Consider the following 20619-nt stretch of genomic DNA (forward strand, 5'->3'; position numbering starts at 1 on the left):
CCAAAGCAGCATACAACATACAAACACAATAGACCATCAGTTGGTGTTGGATAACAACTAGCTCTTTTTTCTTTTTTTTTAATACTGAGTACAAATGAATGCTGCAGACTAGAGATGCGCCCACTGCTCCCCACTCTTGACCCCCATGCATTTAAAAGGAGCACCTGAATGAAGCCTACACATAAACTTCTACATGTGTAATCTGGTACCTGGGAAGTGGGAGGGTCCCAGATTGAGCATTCTGTTGCTTAGTGCATTGCCATAAGACATTGTGCACTGGTGATTGCTTATTACATGATTTCTGATACTGAGAAGGAAATGGTAAAAGAAAGTTCCAATTTGTTATTTTTTCCGCTACCGTACTCACAAATAGCAAAAATGTCTCCAGACGTTGCAAGTAGTTAGGATTACAATAAGATGATGCTGCCTCTGTAAAAGACATTGGCTTGAAACATTTCCAGACCTTTGACTAAATAAACAATCTATGGCCTTTTAGACAGTTGAGGGTGGGGGCAGTTGTTTTGTTTGTTATATTGTTTGCTTTTACACTGTAAACTGTCCTGCAATCATCAGATGAAGCACAGCATATAAATTTGATAAACAAATAATAAACATCCTGAGGGAAAGACATTGGCTCCCCATGGTGCAGATAATACTTTAATGCATGGAGGTCAAGGAACACGTCACAGTCAAACCTTCCATCGCTCTCCCCCCCACTTCCCCTCTTTCGTTACCAAATGTACGCATGAAAAAGGGTGAAAACCTAAATGACCTGAAGGGAAAGATAACTCTGACGTGGGCCTCTTTCCCCAAAGGTCACCTGAGGAACAATCATCATGTCTCATCAAGAGGACGCAGATGTTTTAAGCGAGGGGATTGCACCAATAAGTTGTTGCTTTCTAAATGCTATCCACTTCTTCAAAGTACTTCCCCACACCCTGGATGTTGGAAATTTTCCAGTTGCTATGCAGCTGACGCTACATGGCACTTCAATCAGGTGGCAATTTCTACTTAATAAAAGTATAATAAAATAAACTGGGGGAGAAGAGGAAGCAAAAACAAAACCACTCATATTCACATCCCTGAAGAGCTTGAGATCTGGTTTAAATTTCTCACCCAGAAGAACATCTACAACAGCCTTGGCTAACCTGGTGCCCTCTAGTCTTTTCAGATCATCATCATCGTCATTTATTATTTATACCCCGTCCATCTGGCTGAGTTTCCCCAGCCACTCTGGGCGGCTCCCAATCGCATGTTAAAAACAATACAGTGGTACCTCGGGTTAAGTACTTAATTCATTCTGGAGGTCTGTACTTAACCTGAAACTGTACTTAACCTGAAGCACCACTTTAGCTAATGGGGCCTCCTGCTGCTGCCGCGCCACCGGAGCACGATTTCTGTTCTCATCCTGAAGCAAAGTTCTTAATCTGAAGCACTATTTCTGGGTTAGCGGAGTCTGTAACCTGAAGCGTATGTAACCTGAAGTGTATGTAACCTGAGGTACCACTGTACAGCATTAAATATTAAAATATTAAAAACTTCCCTTCAGATGTCTTTTAAAGATAGGATAGCTGCTTATTTCCTTCACATCTGAAGGGAGGGTGTTCCACAGGGCGGGCGCCACTACTGAGAAGGCCCTCTGCCTGGTTCCCTGTAACCTCACTTCTTGCAATGAGGGAACCGCCAGAAGGCCCTTGGCACTGAATCTCAGTGTCCAGGCTGAACGATGGGGGTGGACACGCTCCTTCAGGTATACAGGACCAAGGCGGTTTAGGGCTTTAAAGGTCAACACCAACACTTTGAATTGTGCTCGGAAACGTACTGGGAGCCAATGCAGATCTCTCTGGACCGGTGTTATGTGGTCCCAGCGGCCACTCCCAGTCACCAGACTAGCTGCCGCATTCTGGATTAATTGCAGTTTCCGGGTCACCTTCAAAGGTAGCCCCACGTAGAGCACATTGCAGTAGTCCAAGTGGGAGATAACTAGAGCATGCACCACTCTGGTGAGACAGTCTGCGGGCGGGCAGGGTCTTAGCCTGCCTCAGGTGGAGATGGTAGACAGCTGCCCTGGACACAGAATTAACCTGTGCCTCCATGGACAGCTATGAGTCCAAAATGACTCCCAGGCTGCGCACCTGGTCCTTCAGGGGCACAGTTACCCCATTCAGGACCAGGGAATCCCCCACACCCACCCGCCCCTGTCCCCCAAAAACAGTACAGTGGTACCCCGCAAGACGAACGCCTCGCGAGACGAAAAACTCGCAAAACGAAAGGTTTTTTCGTTTTTGAGTTGCCTCGCAAGACAAATTTCCCTATGGGCTTGCTTCGCAAAACGAAGCTTGCCCCGGGGACAGCGGGTCTTCTCTTTTGAAGCAAGGGGCGGCGGGGAGAAGCGATCTTCTCCCTGCAGCCCCAGGTCCGGGGACAGCGGGAAGCGCTTCCCGCTGCCCCCGGACCTCTTCTGAAGCAAGGGGCTGCGGGGAGATCGCTTCTCCCCATCGCCCCTTGCTTCAAAAGAGGTCCGGGGGCAGCGGGAAGCGCAGCGCTTCTTCCCCGCTGCCCCCGGACCTCTTTTGAAGCAAGGGTTTGCGGGGAGAAGCGATCTCCCCGCAGCCCCTTGCTTCAAAAGAGGTCCGGGGGCAGCGCGAAGCGCAGCGCTTCTTCCCCGCTGCCCCCGGACCTCTTTTGAAGCAAGGGGCTGCGGGGAGATCACTTCTCCCGGTGTTCCGAAGCGGGGCGGGGGGGGGTGGGAACACCTTCCCCCACCGCCCCGCTTCGGAACGCTGCTCCGAAGCGGGGCGGGGGGGGGTGGGAACACCTTCCCCCACCGCCCCGCTTCGGAACGGAGCGCCGAAGCGGGGCGGGGGGGTGGGAACACCTTGCCCCGCTTCAGAACGGTGCTCCGAAGTGGTGCGGGGGGGGGCGGGAACACCTTCTGAAGGCTGGCGGGGGGCAAAAGTCTTTGTCCCCCCTTCCTGCCTTCCCAGGGGCTTTTAAATCGCCCCGGACAGCGGAGAAGTCCTCCGCTGTCCCGGGGCAATTTTAAAATGCCGCCCGCCAGCATTTTAAGATTGCCCAGACAGCGGAGAAGTCCTCCGCTGTCCCGGGGTTTTTTAAAATGCTGGGGGTGGGAAGAAAAGCCCTTATCCCCCCCCCCAGCCTTCAGAAGAGGTCCGGGGACAGACTGTCCCCGGACCTGATCTGAAGGTGGTTTCCCTAGGAACGCATTAATTGATTTTCAATGCATTCCTATGGGAAACCGTGCATCGCAAGACGAAAAACTCGCAAGACGAAGAGACTTGCGGAACGAATTAATTTCGTCTTGCGAGGCACCACTGTACTTCTGTCTTGTCAGGATTCAACCTCAATCTGTTAGCTGCCATCCATCCTCCAACCACCTCCAGGCACTCACACAGGACCTTCACTGCCTTCACAGATTCTGATCTAAAAGAGAGGTAGAGCTGGGTGTCATCTGCATACTGATGAACACTCAGCCCAAAACCCCTGATGATCTCTCCCAGCGGCTTCATATAGCTATTAAAAAGCATGAGGGAGAGGAGGGAACCCTGAGGCACCCCACAAGTGAGAGCCCAGGGGTCTGAACACTCATCCCCCAACACCACTTTCTGGACACGGCCCAGGAGAAAGGAGCGGAACCACCGTATAACAGTGCCCCCAGCCCCTCTAGATGGTCCATAAGGATGTTATGATTGATGGTGTCAAAGGCCGCTGAGAGATCCAGCAGAACTAGGAAGCAGCTCTCACCTTTGTCCCTAGCCCGCCGAAGATCATCGTCTAGTGCGACCAAGGCAGTTTCAGGCCTGAATCCCGATTGGAATGGATCCAAATGGTCCACACCCTCCAGGCATGCTTGGAGTTGTTCAGCAACCACCCACAATTCCCATCAGCCCTAGCCAGCACCTACAACCTAACTATTATCTTCAAGCTAAGATGATTTGCTTGAAGATAACTATACGCTTCAAGCTAAGATGATTTGCACTAGCATTCATAAGAGACTAATTGAAAAGAAGACTATGCCATAAGAACCATAACCCTCAAAAGCAGAAAAAACAGACATTACTGAGCCTAGTCTTCTTTGACTTCTATACACCTCCAAATTTGTTGGCCACTTGGTTCATATCAGAATAGCCAGTATTGAGGTATATGTGTATCACTGTTTATATATATGGATATAGATACTTTATGACTGCACAACAGTTATTTTTAATAATCCTATTGATTAACTTTGCAACATCCTTCAATACTTCATTCCAATACTACCTCTGGTGTTGTTGTTTTTCTGGGGAGATACTATTGAGGCAGCACTGCCAGCATTTTGTTAGCATTTTCTTGAAAGAAAAAAAATTCAGAGCCCTCATACAGAAAAGCATTTTCACAGGTCATCATTGTCATAATTTATTATTTATATGCTGTCCATCTGACTGGGTTGCCCCAGCCATATGGACATCCCTGCTTGTAGAGAGAGAACCAAGTAAGAAAAAGCAGCCTTTGAAATTGGCTCCATATACACCTGTCCATATACACCAAAGGCCTGGTCTACACATGCTCCAGAAATGAGGTGGTAGAATGCACTGCATCACTTTAGATTGAAGGTGATGCATGCCATTTTCAAATGACCAACCTATATAAAATATAATATAAAAATTATGCAAATAAGAATCTAGCATGAAATGAGTGTGCTAGATTTTTACATGCAGAGATTCATTCGTTTTACATGGAACTGAGTCTAACCTGGGATTCCCCTGTAACCTACATTCTGAAGCAGGACAGTCCAACTTATGTCTTTCCACGTCATACTCCTGCATTTGTAAACTGGGCAACACGTCCCTTTTGTGGCATTTCAATGGGTCAACCCTACAATCAACCCTCCAGACAGGGTAAATTCTAAACTTCATTCACTTGGGCCACCTGGGTGCTGGAGATTGTTTGCAAGCTCACAAGTTTGTGTCAGATTTTTGCGAGGACATCTATCAAACCACAGTATCATTCTCAAACGTTCAAGGTTTCAAGCAAAATAATTTACGCCCTATTTCAAGATTCCTGACATACTGAACACAAAGTAATAGTTACTCCCATGTTTTAGATTTGCTAGCCTTGGAAGGATTTTTATCAGCAGTTAAAGATATTTTTTCAAAGCAGAGGATATTGGGCTGCTTGAAGGTTCTCCAAGGCCCTCAACGGAGTGACCCTCTGGGTGGGCTCCAGCTTGGAATCAGGGTTCAATCAACTGAGAACACATGGGCAGTGGGGAGGGAGGAAATGTGCCATTGGCAGCACTGTTTATCTGTATTCCTCTGTTGCTCCGGTGGGAGAGGAGCTGGCAGCAACCTATGGCTTGGGTCGCTGCCAGGAATCTTCTGGAGCCATTGATCAAAGCCCCACACCTCCTCCCCATCTCTCTGGCACTAACAGAATGCAACACAGTCTCATTAGCACTGTCTTTCCCCATCCTCACACATGGAAGAGGCGAGCCTTGCGATGCAACACCACTCCCATCACACATTTCACCTCCCTAGACATTACCATGGGACAGAAGGAGACAAAGTGACTGTTTTCGGAAGGAAACTGTAATATCTAGTCCCAGCCATATTCAACAGACTACCTGTTATTGGGTTGCAGTAAGAAATTGCCAACTACTGACACTCTTGGCATCACAATAAACTATACTCTGCAGGAATCTCTAGACTGAAGTCAAAGCTCAGAAAAAATCATAAAACAAACAAATGCAATTAGTCACAGCAGTCTGATGCACAGGATGAGGACACAGCTCAGCAGCAGAGCACCTGTTTTCCATGTACGTAGAAGATATCAGGCTCAATCCTTCTCATTAGCAGTTAGTAGATGTGAAAGATCTTCTACTGAAGACCCTCGGAGTCTGCAGACTCTCAAGAGTCTTGATCCAAGGCTGCTTCCTAGGTTCATATACTTATTGGGAGGAACAGGCTCTGTTTGAGCTGTTGTCCTAATAAAATCAGGCCTCTAGAAACAGACAAGGAGAGCACCTTTTTTGGCCTACAAATGCTCAGATTCAATCCTCAGCAACTGCAGACAATCAGGTGGTAAATGACGGAAAACCTCCACTTAACACTTTAAAGAGGCTCTTCCTGCCAGAGTTGACCATACTGGGCTAGAAAAATAAGAATTTATTCTTATGCAAATTTGTGGAAGAAAAAGCTACCGGTGGTTACTAGCAGTGATTATACTGAAATAAGGCAGCTTCCTGCACTCCTCGGACAGTTTTTGTAGTCAGCACAGTTCTCTCTGTTATTGTTTACTGTTCAGACTAATTAATGCTTTAAAATAACTGGCCCAAATTCGACAGGCTGTAATTTTTGCTAGTCAAATGCTAAACCAATACCTACTCTCTCTGCCCATAGCATGCAGTGCCCTGGACTGTGACAGCTGATCTGGGAAAAAGAGCTGGTGGGTGAATTGCCTTGTATTTGGGCAGGAGATAGACCCAGATGAACACCACAAATCACATGATATAGCAATTTAAAATGCTACTGCAGCCTCTTAAAAAGAAGACATCACCTTGTTGACAAAGATCCATATAGTTAAAGCTATGGTTTTCCCAGTAGTGATGTATGGAAGTGAGAGCTGGACCACAAAGAAGGCTGATCGCCGAAGAATGGATGCTTTTGAATTATGGTGCTGCAGGAGACTCTTGAGAGTCCCATGGACTGCAAGAAGATCAAACCTACCCATTCTGAAGGAAATCAACCGTGAGTGCTCACTGGAAGGACAGATCCTGAAGCTGAGGCTCCAATACTTTGGCCACCTCATGAGAAGAGAAGACTCCCTGGAAAAGACCCTGATGCTGGGAAAGATGGAGGGCACAAGGAGAAGGGGACAACAGAGGACGAGATGGTTGGACAGTGTTCTCAAAGGTACCAACATGAGTCTGACCAAACTGCGGGAGGCAGTGGAAGACAGGAGTGCCTGGCGTGCTCTGGTCCATGGGGTCACGAAGAGTCGGACGCGACTAAACAACAACTGCAGCCTTGTGGCTACTGATCACTTTAGCCCCACTACTTCGCTCTGAGCTGGACAAGTTTTTGCCTGTGAAGAAAGCAGCCTCAACAGAAACACATTTCCCTTCACTTTTTGTGTGAAATGTGTTACAAGCATGCACTGTGGTGTGTTCTCTCATCCAGGACTCCTAAGCAAGCTAGAGGTGGGGTGGTTGTCCTGTGTTGCAGAGCTGCCTCCTACACTTCCTGTTGCCCATCACTAGAAAATAGGAGGCCCTGGTGAAATGCTAAGTGCCAAAAGCAAATTCCGCTTTATCAAGAAACAGCAGGACATGCTTAAAAGAAGGTCTCAGAAATGTAAATAACAGAGCAGAACACTGAAGCATATCTTCTGCGCTGTCAGGGAATAATGCAAACAGAACAGTTGCTAAGAGAACTCCACAATCTGCAGAGATAAGAGGGCACAAGTTCGTTGTCTGCAGATATTTAGGAGGTTGACACAACCTTCTCTCCTTCACAGCATGGTGGTCCTGACAATACTCTTCCCCCCTACACATGGGAGTAAGACTGCACCTTTCACTCCCTCTCTTGTGTTCACAAATGGGAATATGTGAATAGCGAGTGCATGTGTAAAATCAAATGTGCATGAACCTGAACACTACAATCAATAGCCCAGATAAAATCTAGACAGTGAGCCGGCAGCCTGAGCCTATGTATATTTTACCCACAAAACATTCTATCCATGGATATCTGGGGATAGGACAGGTGCACCAAGAGTGCCGGGAGGGAATGCACACATTTAGTTCCTAAACATACATGAGAGAGAATGTCAAGTGAAGAGTACTGTATTGTTTTGTTCAAACTGGGCCAGAATCTCTTAATGGGCCTAAATACTATGGAAAAAGTAGTCAATTGGCACCCACAAAAGGCCACTAAGCAGAAGGACTCGGAGTGTGATAAGATGGTAAAATCATGGTAAATCTTATTTCCTACAAACATTTAAAGCTAGAACCACTGTGCCTAAGCCCAAACGGTGCACGTTAGACATCCCAAAGTCTCTCATTTCATTCCATTTATTTGGGAAAAGGAGACAAGGCCAGCACATGCTCCAATCATAGCCTTGAAGCAGGAAGTCATCAGGTCTCCTTATGAAACCGTCAGCCCTCAGCTGTTCAGTGCTTAGAGCAAAGCTCTCTGGGAAGCCCCAGCTACAGCTAACTGAGTTCTGTTTCTGGGTTAGTGGAGTCTGTAACCTGAAGCGTATGTAACCTGAGGTACCACTGTATTTATATTTTATTAAAAGTTTTCTTTGAAAAAACAATATGAAAAAAGGAAATGTGAATAGTCATACCTCGGGTTAAATATGCTTCAGGTTGAGCGTTTTCAGGTTACACTCTGCAGTGACCCGGAAGCTCCTGCAGCCAATTGGAAGCTGCGTTGGATGTTCAGCTTCCAAAGAATGTTCACAAACCAGAACACTCACTTCCAGGTTTGCAGCGTTTGGGAGCCAAAACAGACAAGTACCAAGGCGTTCAACAACCAAGGTACGACTGTACAATTAATCCAATAAATTTAAAATTATTAACAAGACATTATACTCTATGAATGGATTCCAAATATAATTGTATTTAACCATACACAATCTGTGTCTAAAAGCAATCCATTCATATGTTGCTAGAGTTATCATATCTTCTATCCATTGATTGAAGGGAGCCATGGTATTATGTTTCCAGTGAATTAATATCAATTTTTTAGCAGAAGAAAGGGCATGGAGAGTCCATTTACGTTGACCTTTTGTCAGCTCCCTTAATATTCCTGGTCTCTTGTCAAAGCATCTGCTCTTGACATTCAGTTCCTACTGGACAGCTCTCTCACAGCTCTAGGCCTCATGCTCAGTACTTTCTCCTGGGAAAGGCTATAGCTCAGTGGTACAGCATCTACTTTGCATACAGAGGTACAATGCCTGGTATCTCACGGCAGTGCTGGAAATGGAACCTGCTGGAAATCCTGGAGAGCTGCTACCAGTTGGTTCAGAAAATATTGAGCTAGAAAGACCAATGGTATGCTTCTGTATAAGGCAGCTTCCTGTGTCTGCTATTTGTGTCCCCTCACTCTGCTCAAGGCTGGCAGAAAAAGACACTTTGGTATAACTTTGCATGGCTGCTCCTGCGTATTTACACATGCAAACTAATTTCCCCTGCCTTCATAGGTGGGGCTCTGTTACCATGGCATAGTATCTAATTGGGAAATATCATGCATCAAATGCTATGTACTTGCAGGCATGGTAGACACCTGCCACTGTGGGCCTCAGTCTCAACTAGGTTAAAGTCCTTCCTTACCTGTTCTCTAGGAACAACTCTTTCACCTGGGCCACAATCCACTGTATCTCTGCAGAAGAGTTGTACCACAATTTGCAGACCTGATTGATGTCTTGCTGTTGCTGGAGAACCTAACACAAAGAGAAAGACTCAATTAAAAGGCTGGATTGCTGTATGTGGGGCTGCCTTTGGGTATGGTTCAGAAGCTCCAGAATGTGGCAGCCAGATTGCTGATGAGGGCATCTGGCCAAGAATTACATGACACCACTGTTAAAACAGCTGCACCGGGTGTCCATCTAATACTAAGCCAAGTTCAATGTCCCTGCATTAATTTGCAAAGCTCTGAATATCTTAGGTCCAGGACACCTTGGGAATTGCCTAAACACTTATACCCCAGCTTGATAATTGAGATAATCTGCAGGAGCATCTTGGGTTGTTCCCTAAGTTGGTGAGGCTCCTTTGCCAACAAGAAACTGAGCCTTTAGTTTCACTGGCCTAGTCCTGGGGAACACTCAGCCAACAGAGATCAAGCAGGTGCCTTCTGTGACAACTTTTAAATAGCCACTGCTGAAACTTTTAATATTCTGTCATGCCTATGTAGGCAATTAAAATATAAAATGTTCCACAACAGTTAATTGATATCCGTTTTTAACCTTTTAATATGGTTTCTATTGTACTGTACAATTTTATGTTTTATTGCTGTAAACCACTTGGATACATTTTTATGACACAAGTTGATATATATTTATGAACATATAAATAAACAGGAGGAATTGTGCTGTACAACACCAACGGTAAAAAAGAAACCAGGAGTAAGGCGGCCAGTGAAAAATAGCCTCACTGGATCTATCCATCAGCATTCAGGGATGGGTCATCCATTGCTACTCATCCATTGCCAGTGCAGAATTTATGGGCTTTCATGATCTGTACCAGTAATAAAGGGTGGGGAATCAATCAATCTACCTCTCTATTATGTTCAATGATGAGAACTGGGGTGAGGCAACTTTCTGGCTCCACGGGCCAGATCCTTATTGGGATCAGCCTCATGGGCCAAATTGAACAGGCAGGTGGGGTGTCAAAATCCTTTGCATGGAGTTGCTACCTAGGAACCACACCACAAGGGATACTGTGTCAGCCATATGTCCCAGCACATTTGGGAGCACTGAATGAGGCTGGCAAACTGCATGCTTCCCCACTCCCTGCCACTGACAAGGACATGAGAAGCAAGGCTGGAGTTTACAAGTGAGAGCAGCTTTGCTGCTTTAATTGGCAAAACATAGTTGTGTTTCTCCCCCACTCCCAAAATCACTTTACAGAGATGAGAGAAGGAGGGCTACTTAGTGCTGTGTTCAAGCATAAGAGAGCCCTCCATGAAGGCAGCACTTTTGTGAGCCTGAACCCAACACTATGCAGCCTTATTCCTTCTGACCCTCTCAAGTGGCGTCAGCTGATAGGAGGGTAGGCATGGCCTCTCTGACTGAATTGGACCCCACTGGGGAGGTTCTCCACCCTTCTAGCATGACATCTAAATGATATATAGTATGTACATTTGGAGCACAATTCCCTATTTGTAATTTAGTCCTCAGTATGATTCTCTAGATGCATTGTCAAAAGGTCTAGGAAAAATATAATGTGGTATACAGAGCAAAACGTCTTGAGCTTTATATTTTACTACTTCAAAAATGAATCAGGAAGTACAAATCTGTGTAACTTACCTCAAATTGTTGATTTTTATAGGAAACCAGAAGTTCCACAACTTTCTCTGGGAAGGCAAGTAAAGACAGACAGTAATTGTTTTGAAATCTATGAAATGCAAAACACCCTGAGCACCATTTCTTCAAACAGCAAGATGCTAATTTAACAAATAACTAGATATTATTTCCATCATAAGAACTCTTTCCATCATAAGACCCCTGAGGGTCATCTAGTCCAACCCCCTGCAAAATTACCCTTGAGGCCCCTTCCAACTCTACAATTCTATGGTTTTATGAGAGCTGATAAACTGAAGCTCAATTCAGATATGACTGAGGCAGTGGTAGTGGGTGGTTCCTTATACCTGATGGATGGGTAGTGGCCTGCTCTTGATGGGGTGACATTTCCTCAGAAGTAAATGAGAAGCACTGGGCATTATCTAGGTCAGCCCTTGCCTATGGCTATGCTAACTGGGACTGATGGGAGTTGTAGCCCAAAACAGGTAGAGGGCACTCAAGCACCAGACTGGTGAAGGCTGATCTGGGTAATACCCTGAATTGCAGGAATGACTGTATCATCCTCTTCACATCAGCACCACTTCATACACTTAGGCTCCATTTAGGCCCCAAAGTTACTTAAATTTCTACCAAGGCAGGTCACCTGTACTGCATGGCTGCTTTTTGTTGAGAGATGCTTCTGAAGCTGAAGCCTTTTTCAGGCAGGGATGCCAAAAAGCCCTGCAGCTAGTAGCCATGAAGACATGTACAATGAGGGTAAGAATGGTGAACTGACATCTAATATGCTTTCCACACCCTCATTTCCAGCAAGCCCCAGGATTTCAGTGCTTCAGCATGACTCAATGCAGGGGTGAAGAACTGAAGAACTAGTGGGCCATATCCTTACCCCCACCAACTCCTGCAGACCAAACCTATCAAGCAAGTGGGGCTAGCAACAAGACAATAATCCATGTCACAACAGCTTAAGGTGAACGTTTTCCTTTCCCTGTGTGCTTTGAATTGCGCCATGCAGGCAGACACAGTGCTTTTAAGGTGCTGAAAATCAGCTGATTGCCAACTATGGCAAAGCCCTGTGCCTTTACGAGTGCTGTAGAGATTATCAGATCAGGTTAAGGCACAGCTGGTGCCTGCAAACCACGCTTTCAGCAGCAAGCAGGATCTTTTACCTGTGGACTAGATGTCCACTGTGGGGCAATTGGGTGTGGCTTGGCCAAAACAGCTTGGAGAGCCAAATGGGGAGGCCCATGGGCCTGATTAGGCTCTGTGGGTTGAAGGCTTCCCCACAGCAGCCCTAAAAGATGATGGAATATTCGGTGTAACCTCTGCCATCGTGCAAAGAAAACTGCACACACAGTAGAAATATTTTGTGGGGTTTTGTTTTTTTTTGAAGGGTTAATAATAATAATAATAATATTTTATTTATATCCCGCCCTCCCCAGCCGAAATAAGGCTCAGAGCGGCTAACAGTAATAAAAGTAACACAGCATTCTAAAATCAATATTCTAAAATCAATTCAAAATCAAATGGCAACCACTGGGCCAGAGTTCTACGAGGATCGCCAAAGGAGGGGGCCAGACTGTGCCTTGGCCAAAGACCTGGTAGAACAGCTCTGTCTTGCAGGCCCTGCGGAAAGATGTCAAGTCCCGCAGGGCCCTAGTCTCTTGTGACAGAGTGTTCCACCAGATCGGGGCTACAGCCGAAAAAGCCCTGGCTCTGGTTGAGGCCAGCCTAACCTCTCTGTGGCCCGGGACCTCCAAAATGTCTCAAGGGCAGCCCCACGTAGAGTGAGTGACAATAATCAAGTCTGGAGGTGACCGTCGCGTGGATCACAGTGGCTAGGTCAGGGGGAGAAAGGTAAGGAGCCAACTGCTTAGCTTGGCGGAGATGAAAAAATGCCGGCTTTGTTATAGCTGCAATCTGCACCTCCATGGAAAGGGAGGTGTCAAAGATTACACCCAAACTCTTAACGGACAGTGCTGGCACTAATTGCACCCCCACAAGAGATGGGAGTTGTCCCCCCAATCCCATATTGTCCCGACCCAGCCAAAGAACCTCTGTCTTCAAAGGATTTAACTTCAACCGGCTCCCACGTAACCATTCAGCCACAGCTTCCAAGCATCTGATCAGTGTGTCTGGGGCCGAGTCAGGATGGCCATCCATCAACAGATAGAGTTGGGTGTCATCATCATACTGATGACAGCCCAGCCCAACCCAAAACTCTGGACAAGCTGGGCTAGGGGGCGCATAAAGATGTTGAAAAGCATCGGGGAGAGTATCACACCCTGCGGCTCTCCACAAACCAAGAAGTGGCGCAACAACAGTTCCCCCCAAGCGCCACCCTCTGTCCCTGACCAGAGAGAAATGAGTGCAGCCATTGAAGGACTGTGCCCTGGATCCCCACGTTGGCAAGGCGGTGGTCCAGGAGTTTGTGATCGACCATGTTGAAGGCTTCTGACAGGTCTAAAAGAATCAGCAGCCCCGACCCGTCTCAATTCAGCTGCCTGCGGAGATAATATGTTAGGGCGACCAGAGCCGTCTCGGTCCCATGACCAGAGCGGAAGCTGGACTGGAATGGATCGAGAGCCGATGTTTCATCCAGAAACCCATCAAGCTGTTCAGCAACTGCTCTCTCAATCACCTTACCCAGAAACTGAAGATTCAAAACCAGGCGGTAATTGGACAGATCTAAAGGATCTAATGATATTTTCTTTAAGAGCAGGCGCACCACTGCCTCCTTCAATTCCCCTGGGAATGTCCGAGTCCCAAGGGACAAATTGATGATATCCCCTTAGGGGCCCCCGCACCTCGTCTGGACACGCTCTAATCAGCCAGGATGGGCACAGATCAAGAGGACAGGTGGTGGGCTTTCCAGCTCGGAGGAGTCTGTCCACATCGGCTGGGGATATCCGGTCAAAGTGGTCCAATACTGGACCCGAGGACAGTCGAGGGGCCTCCAGTTCTGTTATTGTATCCAAATTGGCAGGGAGGTCACGGTGGAGCAACAGGACCTTCTCCGCAAAAAAGCCCACAAATGACACACAGCTATGTGTCAAATTGTTATTTCAATTTGGCTGTCCCTCCAGGGACGTTAAAGACCTAATTATACTAAATAATTGCGCTGGGCAAGAGCTAGCGGATGCAATGGAGGCTGAGAAGTAAGACTTCTTAGCGGCCTTCACTGCCATCTCATAGGTTTTCATAAAAACCCTATAAGATGTTCTTGAAGCTCTGTCGCAGGCACCCTACCATACTCGCTCTGGCTGTCTGAGGTCCCGCTACATTTTCTGGAGCTCCTCGGTAAACCAGGGAGCCCGGTTTCTGCGGGGTCGCAGAGGGCGCAATCTCATTGATGGCCTCCAAGAGCTGGGTATTCTAGTGCTCAACAAGCTCAGTCAATGAGTCGCCAGAGGGAGCAAGGTCCGCAAGGCTTGACGGAATCTATCAGGGTCCATCAGCCTCCGCGGGTGAGCCCAAATCGGCTTGCCAACTAAGCAGGGTGGGGGTGGAAAGTCAATCCTGGCTTTCAGAGCGTAGCGATCAGACCATGGCACCTTCATCGAAGGGGACATGATCACATCTATACATGCACCAAAAATCAAATCCAGTGTGGCCTACTTGATGTGTGGGGCCCAAAACAAACTGAGAGAGCCATAGTGTTGCCATGGAAGACACCAGGTTGAGAGCCTGTGAGGAGGGAGTGGCATCAGCATGGATGTTGAAGTCCCCCAATATCAATAGGTTAGGGAACTCCAAGGCCCAGTCAGCCACTGCCTCCAGTAGGCCTAACAGGGTGGCTGCTGGTGCGCTAGGTGGCTGGTACACCAGCCAGACAGCCAAGCTCTCCTCAGAACCCCACACTAGGCCAACACATTCAATGCCAGGGATCGATGGCGATGGCAAAGCCCTGAAGGAACAATCTTCCCAGATTAATAATGCCACCCTCCCCACCCCCCGGCCCACAGTCCGCGACTGGTGGAGGACGGAGAAATCCGGGGCCGCCACCTCTTGTAAGGTAACTGTTTCCCCTTCTGGTCTCTTTCACACAAGCCCAGGTCTCTGTCACACAAGCCAGGTCTGCCCCCTGCGAGGTAAAGAAATCTCGCAGGGTGGCGGTTTTGTTGCCTATAGACCTGGCATTGCACAGCACCAGTGACGGAGGTGAGTAATCCTTGCTCACCCTACCCTCGTCCCTCGGGATGGGGCGCAGATCGGAAGGGGTACGAGTGTATCCGTATCTCAATCCCCTTCGCTTATAAAATCTGTTCCCACTGCCACACCTCCCTTGCCCCTCCACAGTAGCAATCCCGAGCCTTATACTAGCCTCCATTGATAGCATTGATGTTATTATTTCCCAGCCTAATTATTCTGCTTATAATATCAACAGCTCGATAAACTCTAATTAGTCGAGTAGTTACCTATTGGCTTTAATTAACACAAAGGGGGATCTGTATTTCAAAATGGGTGTTCCTGCTCAGGGATGACCAGGAGCCACGTAGCGCTGTTTGGGGCTCACATTGAGCACACTGAGCATGAAAGCTTAATTGCCATATAGATGAAGGTTGGGGGAGGTGGGGGAGGAAAGGGTAAAACACTTGAGAATAAGTTCTTTAAATCTAATGGCAACACTTCAGAGTATTATAAGCTTCTTAGGGGCCCAAGGTGCCTAGTTTCATCTCCCCAATTTCCATTTGAATTGACAATTCCATGCCTCAACTTCTCTCACAGATGCAGACTTGTTACTAGGTTCATACCATTGACCTCTAGCTCCTTTTTTCTTCTCTCTGCCCCCAGCTTCCTGCCTCAAGAAAACAATGCAGAAATCCAGGATTTTAGCATAGCTGTAATTGGGTGGCAGTGTGTATCCACATGGTGACTATACTCACCTTGAAACATCACATTTCCCTGACAGTCGAGGGACTCCAATTTTTCAGGCTCCGTTATACTGCTGATGAACCCGGTACCTGCTAGTGGCGATTCCTCATCCTCATCCTCTTCATATCCTCTTACTAGGTTATTGGCCAACTGGCGGCTCCAATATGTTTGCCGGAGCCATTCCAGGACAACATCACAGCCTGGAGGTGACAACACATATACAGTATAGAGAGGATAGTAAAACAAAGGCAGCCTGGTCAAGTGAAAGGTTTACAAGTAATTTCTCATAACTGCTCCATACAAGGAAACATGTGCAGAGGGCAACAACAAGAGTGCATGTCTTTTCAGTGGCTGCCCCTCTGTTATGGAATGCTCTCCCAAAGGAGGTTCACCTGGTGCCAACACTGTCAACTTTTAGGCACCAAGAAAATACATTCTTGTTCTTTCTGGAATGTGAATCTTCACATGGTTTATTTGCTTAATACATCCATATACTACCTTCCTATCAGTGGACTTATGGTGCTCTACAATGTAAAATAATGACTGTAACTAGCTTGGTGGATCACAACCTGGATGAGCTTGTTCTTAGACTTGTCTACGGAGGGAAGGTACTATGTAGAATTAGAATCATACAGTTGGACAGGAACAAATTTTTGCCCAGCATGGGGCTCCGCTGGAGCAAAAAGACAGACTAGCACTTCCTCTCTTCCATCTACAGAGTGATGCTCTGCAGTGGTCCCTTGGGTTAAGTACTTAATTCGTTCCGGAGGTCCATTCTTAACCTGAAACTGTTCTTAACCTGAAGCACCACTTTAGCTAATGGGGCCTCCTGCTGCCGCTGCGCCGGCGGAGCACGATTTCTCTTCTTATCCTGAAGCACTATTTCTGGGTTAGTGGAGTCTGTAACCTGAAGCATATGTAACCTGAAGGGTATGTAACTCGAGGTACCACTGTATTGCCTTCTGTTCCCCTACAAATGAACACTCTATCTGTCCAGATCTTCAGACCATCCAGTTTTTCTATTGGTGAAAGCATTTACCAAGCCCTAAATGCACAGCACCACCTGCTGGAAATAATAAAGTACTGCACTTAGCGGTTAGGCATTTGGTGAGGCAGAGCAGCCCACTGGGGCTGAAGATCAGTAGGTGAAGGTAGAATTAGAGTTAAATGTCTCTTTTGTCCCAATGTTATTTCTGATCAAACAAGTCCTCAAAAGCACAAGACTTGTAATGGTTCCACATGTACCTCCAGTACTCCTGGAGCTACGTGCTGAGTGGGTCATGCCCAGAAAGCAAGGCAGACAGGCTCTTTTCATGCCAGGTAATCCAAGCAGGGACGCGGGTGGCACTGTGGTCTAAACGATAGAGCCTAGGGCTTGCTGATGAGAAGGTCCTGCCAACCTAGCAGTTCGAAAGCACATCAAGTTCAAGTAGATAAATAGGTACCGCTCTGGTGGGAAGTAAACGGTGTTTTCGTGCGCTGCTCTGGTTCGCTAGAAGTGGCTTAGTCATGCTGGCCACATGACCCAGAATCTGTCTGCAGACAAACGCCGGCTCCTCGGCAAGTAGAGCGAGATGAGCGCAGCAACCCCCGAGTCATCCCTGACTGCACCTAACCGTCAGGAGTCCCTTTACCTTTACTCCAAACAAAAGAACTTTAAAGCTCCATAGTTTGCATGGAGTGGAGGGAATGCCCAACCAGTGGGCCAGCTCTAGATGGCTAGTAATGGTCTGTAAGATCTCACAAAAGAGTATCCCAGAGCCAGCATGCTGAGCAGGCCTTGGCCCCCAAGGCAGAGAGCTTAAAAGCTTTTTCTATGCCAGGTAACTCTGTGTCTTGCTTTGCTTTGCCTTGTGCAATTTCAACCCGTTTGCCTTCAACTGTGTCAGGTTGAAATTGTGAAAGTTAACTGCATGTAACGCGCAATCGTACTGCACATAGATTGTCAGCGGGACTGATAGTCCATCTCTATCACCTGCAGATCTACTGCTCCCTCAAAGGATGCCGACCTTTGTCTCTTACTACCCCTTCTGCCTGGAAATACAAATAAACATACTCAGTAAATTGACGAAACTACAGGCCAGATTGACCGAAATTCACCAACAAGGGCAACAAAATGCAGTAGAAACAATACACAATCAAACTTTACACTTACCAGCCCTCTCCCCTAAATGCATAGTCAAAAAGAAAGCCACCAATGGAACTTTCAAATGTATAGATGCAGACCTTCAAATCCAGCCTCCTTTAGAATATGAAATGGCAAGGAAAAACTCCAGCAATGAGACTACAAATTCCTGGCTGAGATATCAAATACTAGCTCTAAACGAAATAGGTACCCCTTATTTAAGTACTACAAAGGACTCTAACATTGCCGAACAAAAGATGACCTCCAACAGACCTGATTCACTGAGCCCAACATCAAATGAGGCCAAAGAAATGGAACTAGAGACTGAAAACAGTCCTACTGTCCACAACAGTCTACCAACCACAGAAATTTCTCAGGAACAAGGAATAGTTAAGGAAGAAAACCAAGAAAGGGAGGAAATCTTAAATTCCCGCACTTTAAAAAAGAATCTAAAAGACCCACCATTATGTTCCCCGCCGAAAGCAGCGACAAATGGCTGTATCTGTACAAGACAAAATCCCTCGCTGGACTCAATAACAGAACTAGAATGACTAAATACTGTCAACCAGCCATCAACTCAAAAACGGATCCTACGCTTGCTGTCCTGGAATATTGCAGGGTGGGGAAACAAAGACGGAGACCCAGACCTAATGAACTTCCTTAAAGATTTTGAATTAATACTTCTACAAGAAACATGGTCAACTAGAGATATTAAAATCAATGGATTCACCTCCTATACGAAACCCGCAGTGAAAACAAACACGAAGGGCCGGCCGAAAGCAGGGTTCTGTTGCATGATCAAAGACAACTTAGGGTTTGAAATCAAGCAGCTAGAAAAATGCTTACCACTTGCACAAGCTCTACTTTTAACCCAAAAAGACGATACTTTGCTACTTGTAAATGTCTATATCCCCCCAACCAAAAACAACAGCAGCAGTGAAAATTGGTCACAACTAACCTTTTATATAGAAAATTTGATCGATAAATACCCAAATGCCTCACTGATAATAGCAGGTGATTTTAATGCCAGAGTGGGAACCAACAATGAACAACTATGTAGCAAACTAAATTGGAATACTGATAATGATATCGCACATGCCCTGAAAATAGGACGATTCTCCAGAGATAGGGTTGTAAACAACGAAGGCTTACGCCTACTTGAATTATGTAACAACTTTAATTTGCAGATTGTGAACGGTTCAACAAAAGGCGATAGAAGCGGGGAGTTTACATACTTCTCCCCCCGAGGATGCAGTGTCATCGACTATATTCTTGTCCCTTATAATATTATAAATTCAATCATGGACCTCAAAATTGGAACGCGTACCGAAAGCGACCATCAGCCATTATTGCTGTCTATTAACTTAAAGGACGAAACCAAAATAACCAAGTACAATATCATAGAACCTTCTCAATACAAACAAATGACCCAATTAAAATGGTCCCAGGAAATGAATGCAGCAGTGGGGCAAAAACTTACAGCCAACCTGAGAAAACAAGTATTATCCAACTTAAAGACCACTAATCCCTACAGTGATATTCCAAAAATTTATAATGAAATCTTCCAAATGTTTGTAGAGCTTAGTACTCCACCTAAAGTTTGGGTACTTAAACATAGCGCTAGCCCTTGGTTTGATGATGAATGTTTCCAGCTAAAAAGAAAGCTGCGCCAAACATTTAAAAATAATCGCGCTAAACTAGAGCCCTCTTATCTTGATGAAAAAAGACAATACCATTACATTCTGGCCGAAAAGAAACAGAAATATGCAACCCAAAAATGGCTACAATTACTCGACTCAATTCAGAGTAAAAACAACAAAGCGTTCTGGAACCTGGTGTACGGAGGATTGAAAGCCGAAAACCAACTAACTCTACCACCAATTGCAGAATCCAAATGGTCCCAATACTTCACATCTGTATTTAACAATCTACACAGTGAACTCAAAGGAAATGAGACCACTAAAAATAAAATCAATAAACTCCAGGAGTGGCCAAGGGTAGAAGAAGAGGAAATTAGAGAGATAGTTAAAAATTTCAAATCGGGGAAATCTCCTGGGCCAGATGGTCTACCAATAGAATTATTCAAGACCTATATAGATTGGTGGGCAGAACCCTTAGCTCAATTGTTTACTCTCATAGATAAATATGGGATCATACCTGAGATATGGTTAAGATCAATAATTATCCCAATCTTTAAAAACGGTGACCCAAAAGAACCAAGGAATTACAGACCGATAAGCCTATTATCAGTGATAGGGAAAATCTACGCCAAGCACCTTTTATCTAAACTTCTTACCTGGATGAAAAATCTAAATTTACCAGGGAAAGAACAAATAGGTTTCTCCAAAGGTTGCTCTACATTAGACCACTGCCTTATACTTATGCATTTGGTTGAAAAATATAGATCCCAAAGGCAATCTAAGATATATGCTGCTTTTGTAGACTTTCGTGGTGCATTCGACTCAATTGACCGCCCAAAGCTGTGGAGGAAACTCGCAGAATTAAAAATTGATCAACGCTTATTGATTCTAATACAAAATCTATACTCTTCCAATACCTGTCAAGTCAAACTTAACACCAAAGGTCACCTTTCATCAGAC

At 46.0% G+C, this 20619-nt stretch overlaps 1 protein-coding gene across 2 annotated transcripts in view; it reads right to left on the minus strand.

The window, feature by feature from the left end:
- Positions 1 to 20619, minus strand: part of LAS1L (LAS1 like ribosome biogenesis factor) — a 50482-nt gene that overhangs the window by 21348 nt on the left and 8515 nt on the right. For both annotated transcript variants that reach the window (XM_081179323.1, XM_081179322.1), the window contains exons 6-8: positions 15906 to 16094; positions 11029 to 11075; positions 9335 to 9444 (exon numbers count right to left, since the gene is read on the minus strand). In XM_081179323.1, the coding sequence (XP_081035449.1) occupies positions 9335 to 9444; positions 11029 to 11075; positions 15906 to 16094 (346 nt within the window). The remainder of the gene's footprint in view (positions 1 to 9334; positions 9445 to 11028; positions 11076 to 15905; positions 16095 to 20619) is intronic.

This window comes from Podarcis bocagei (genome assembly GCF_964188305.1).
Source record: "Podarcis bocagei genome assembly, chromosome: Z".
Taxonomy (NCBI): domain Eukaryota; kingdom Metazoa; phylum Chordata; class Lepidosauria; order Squamata; family Lacertidae; genus Podarcis; species Podarcis bocagei.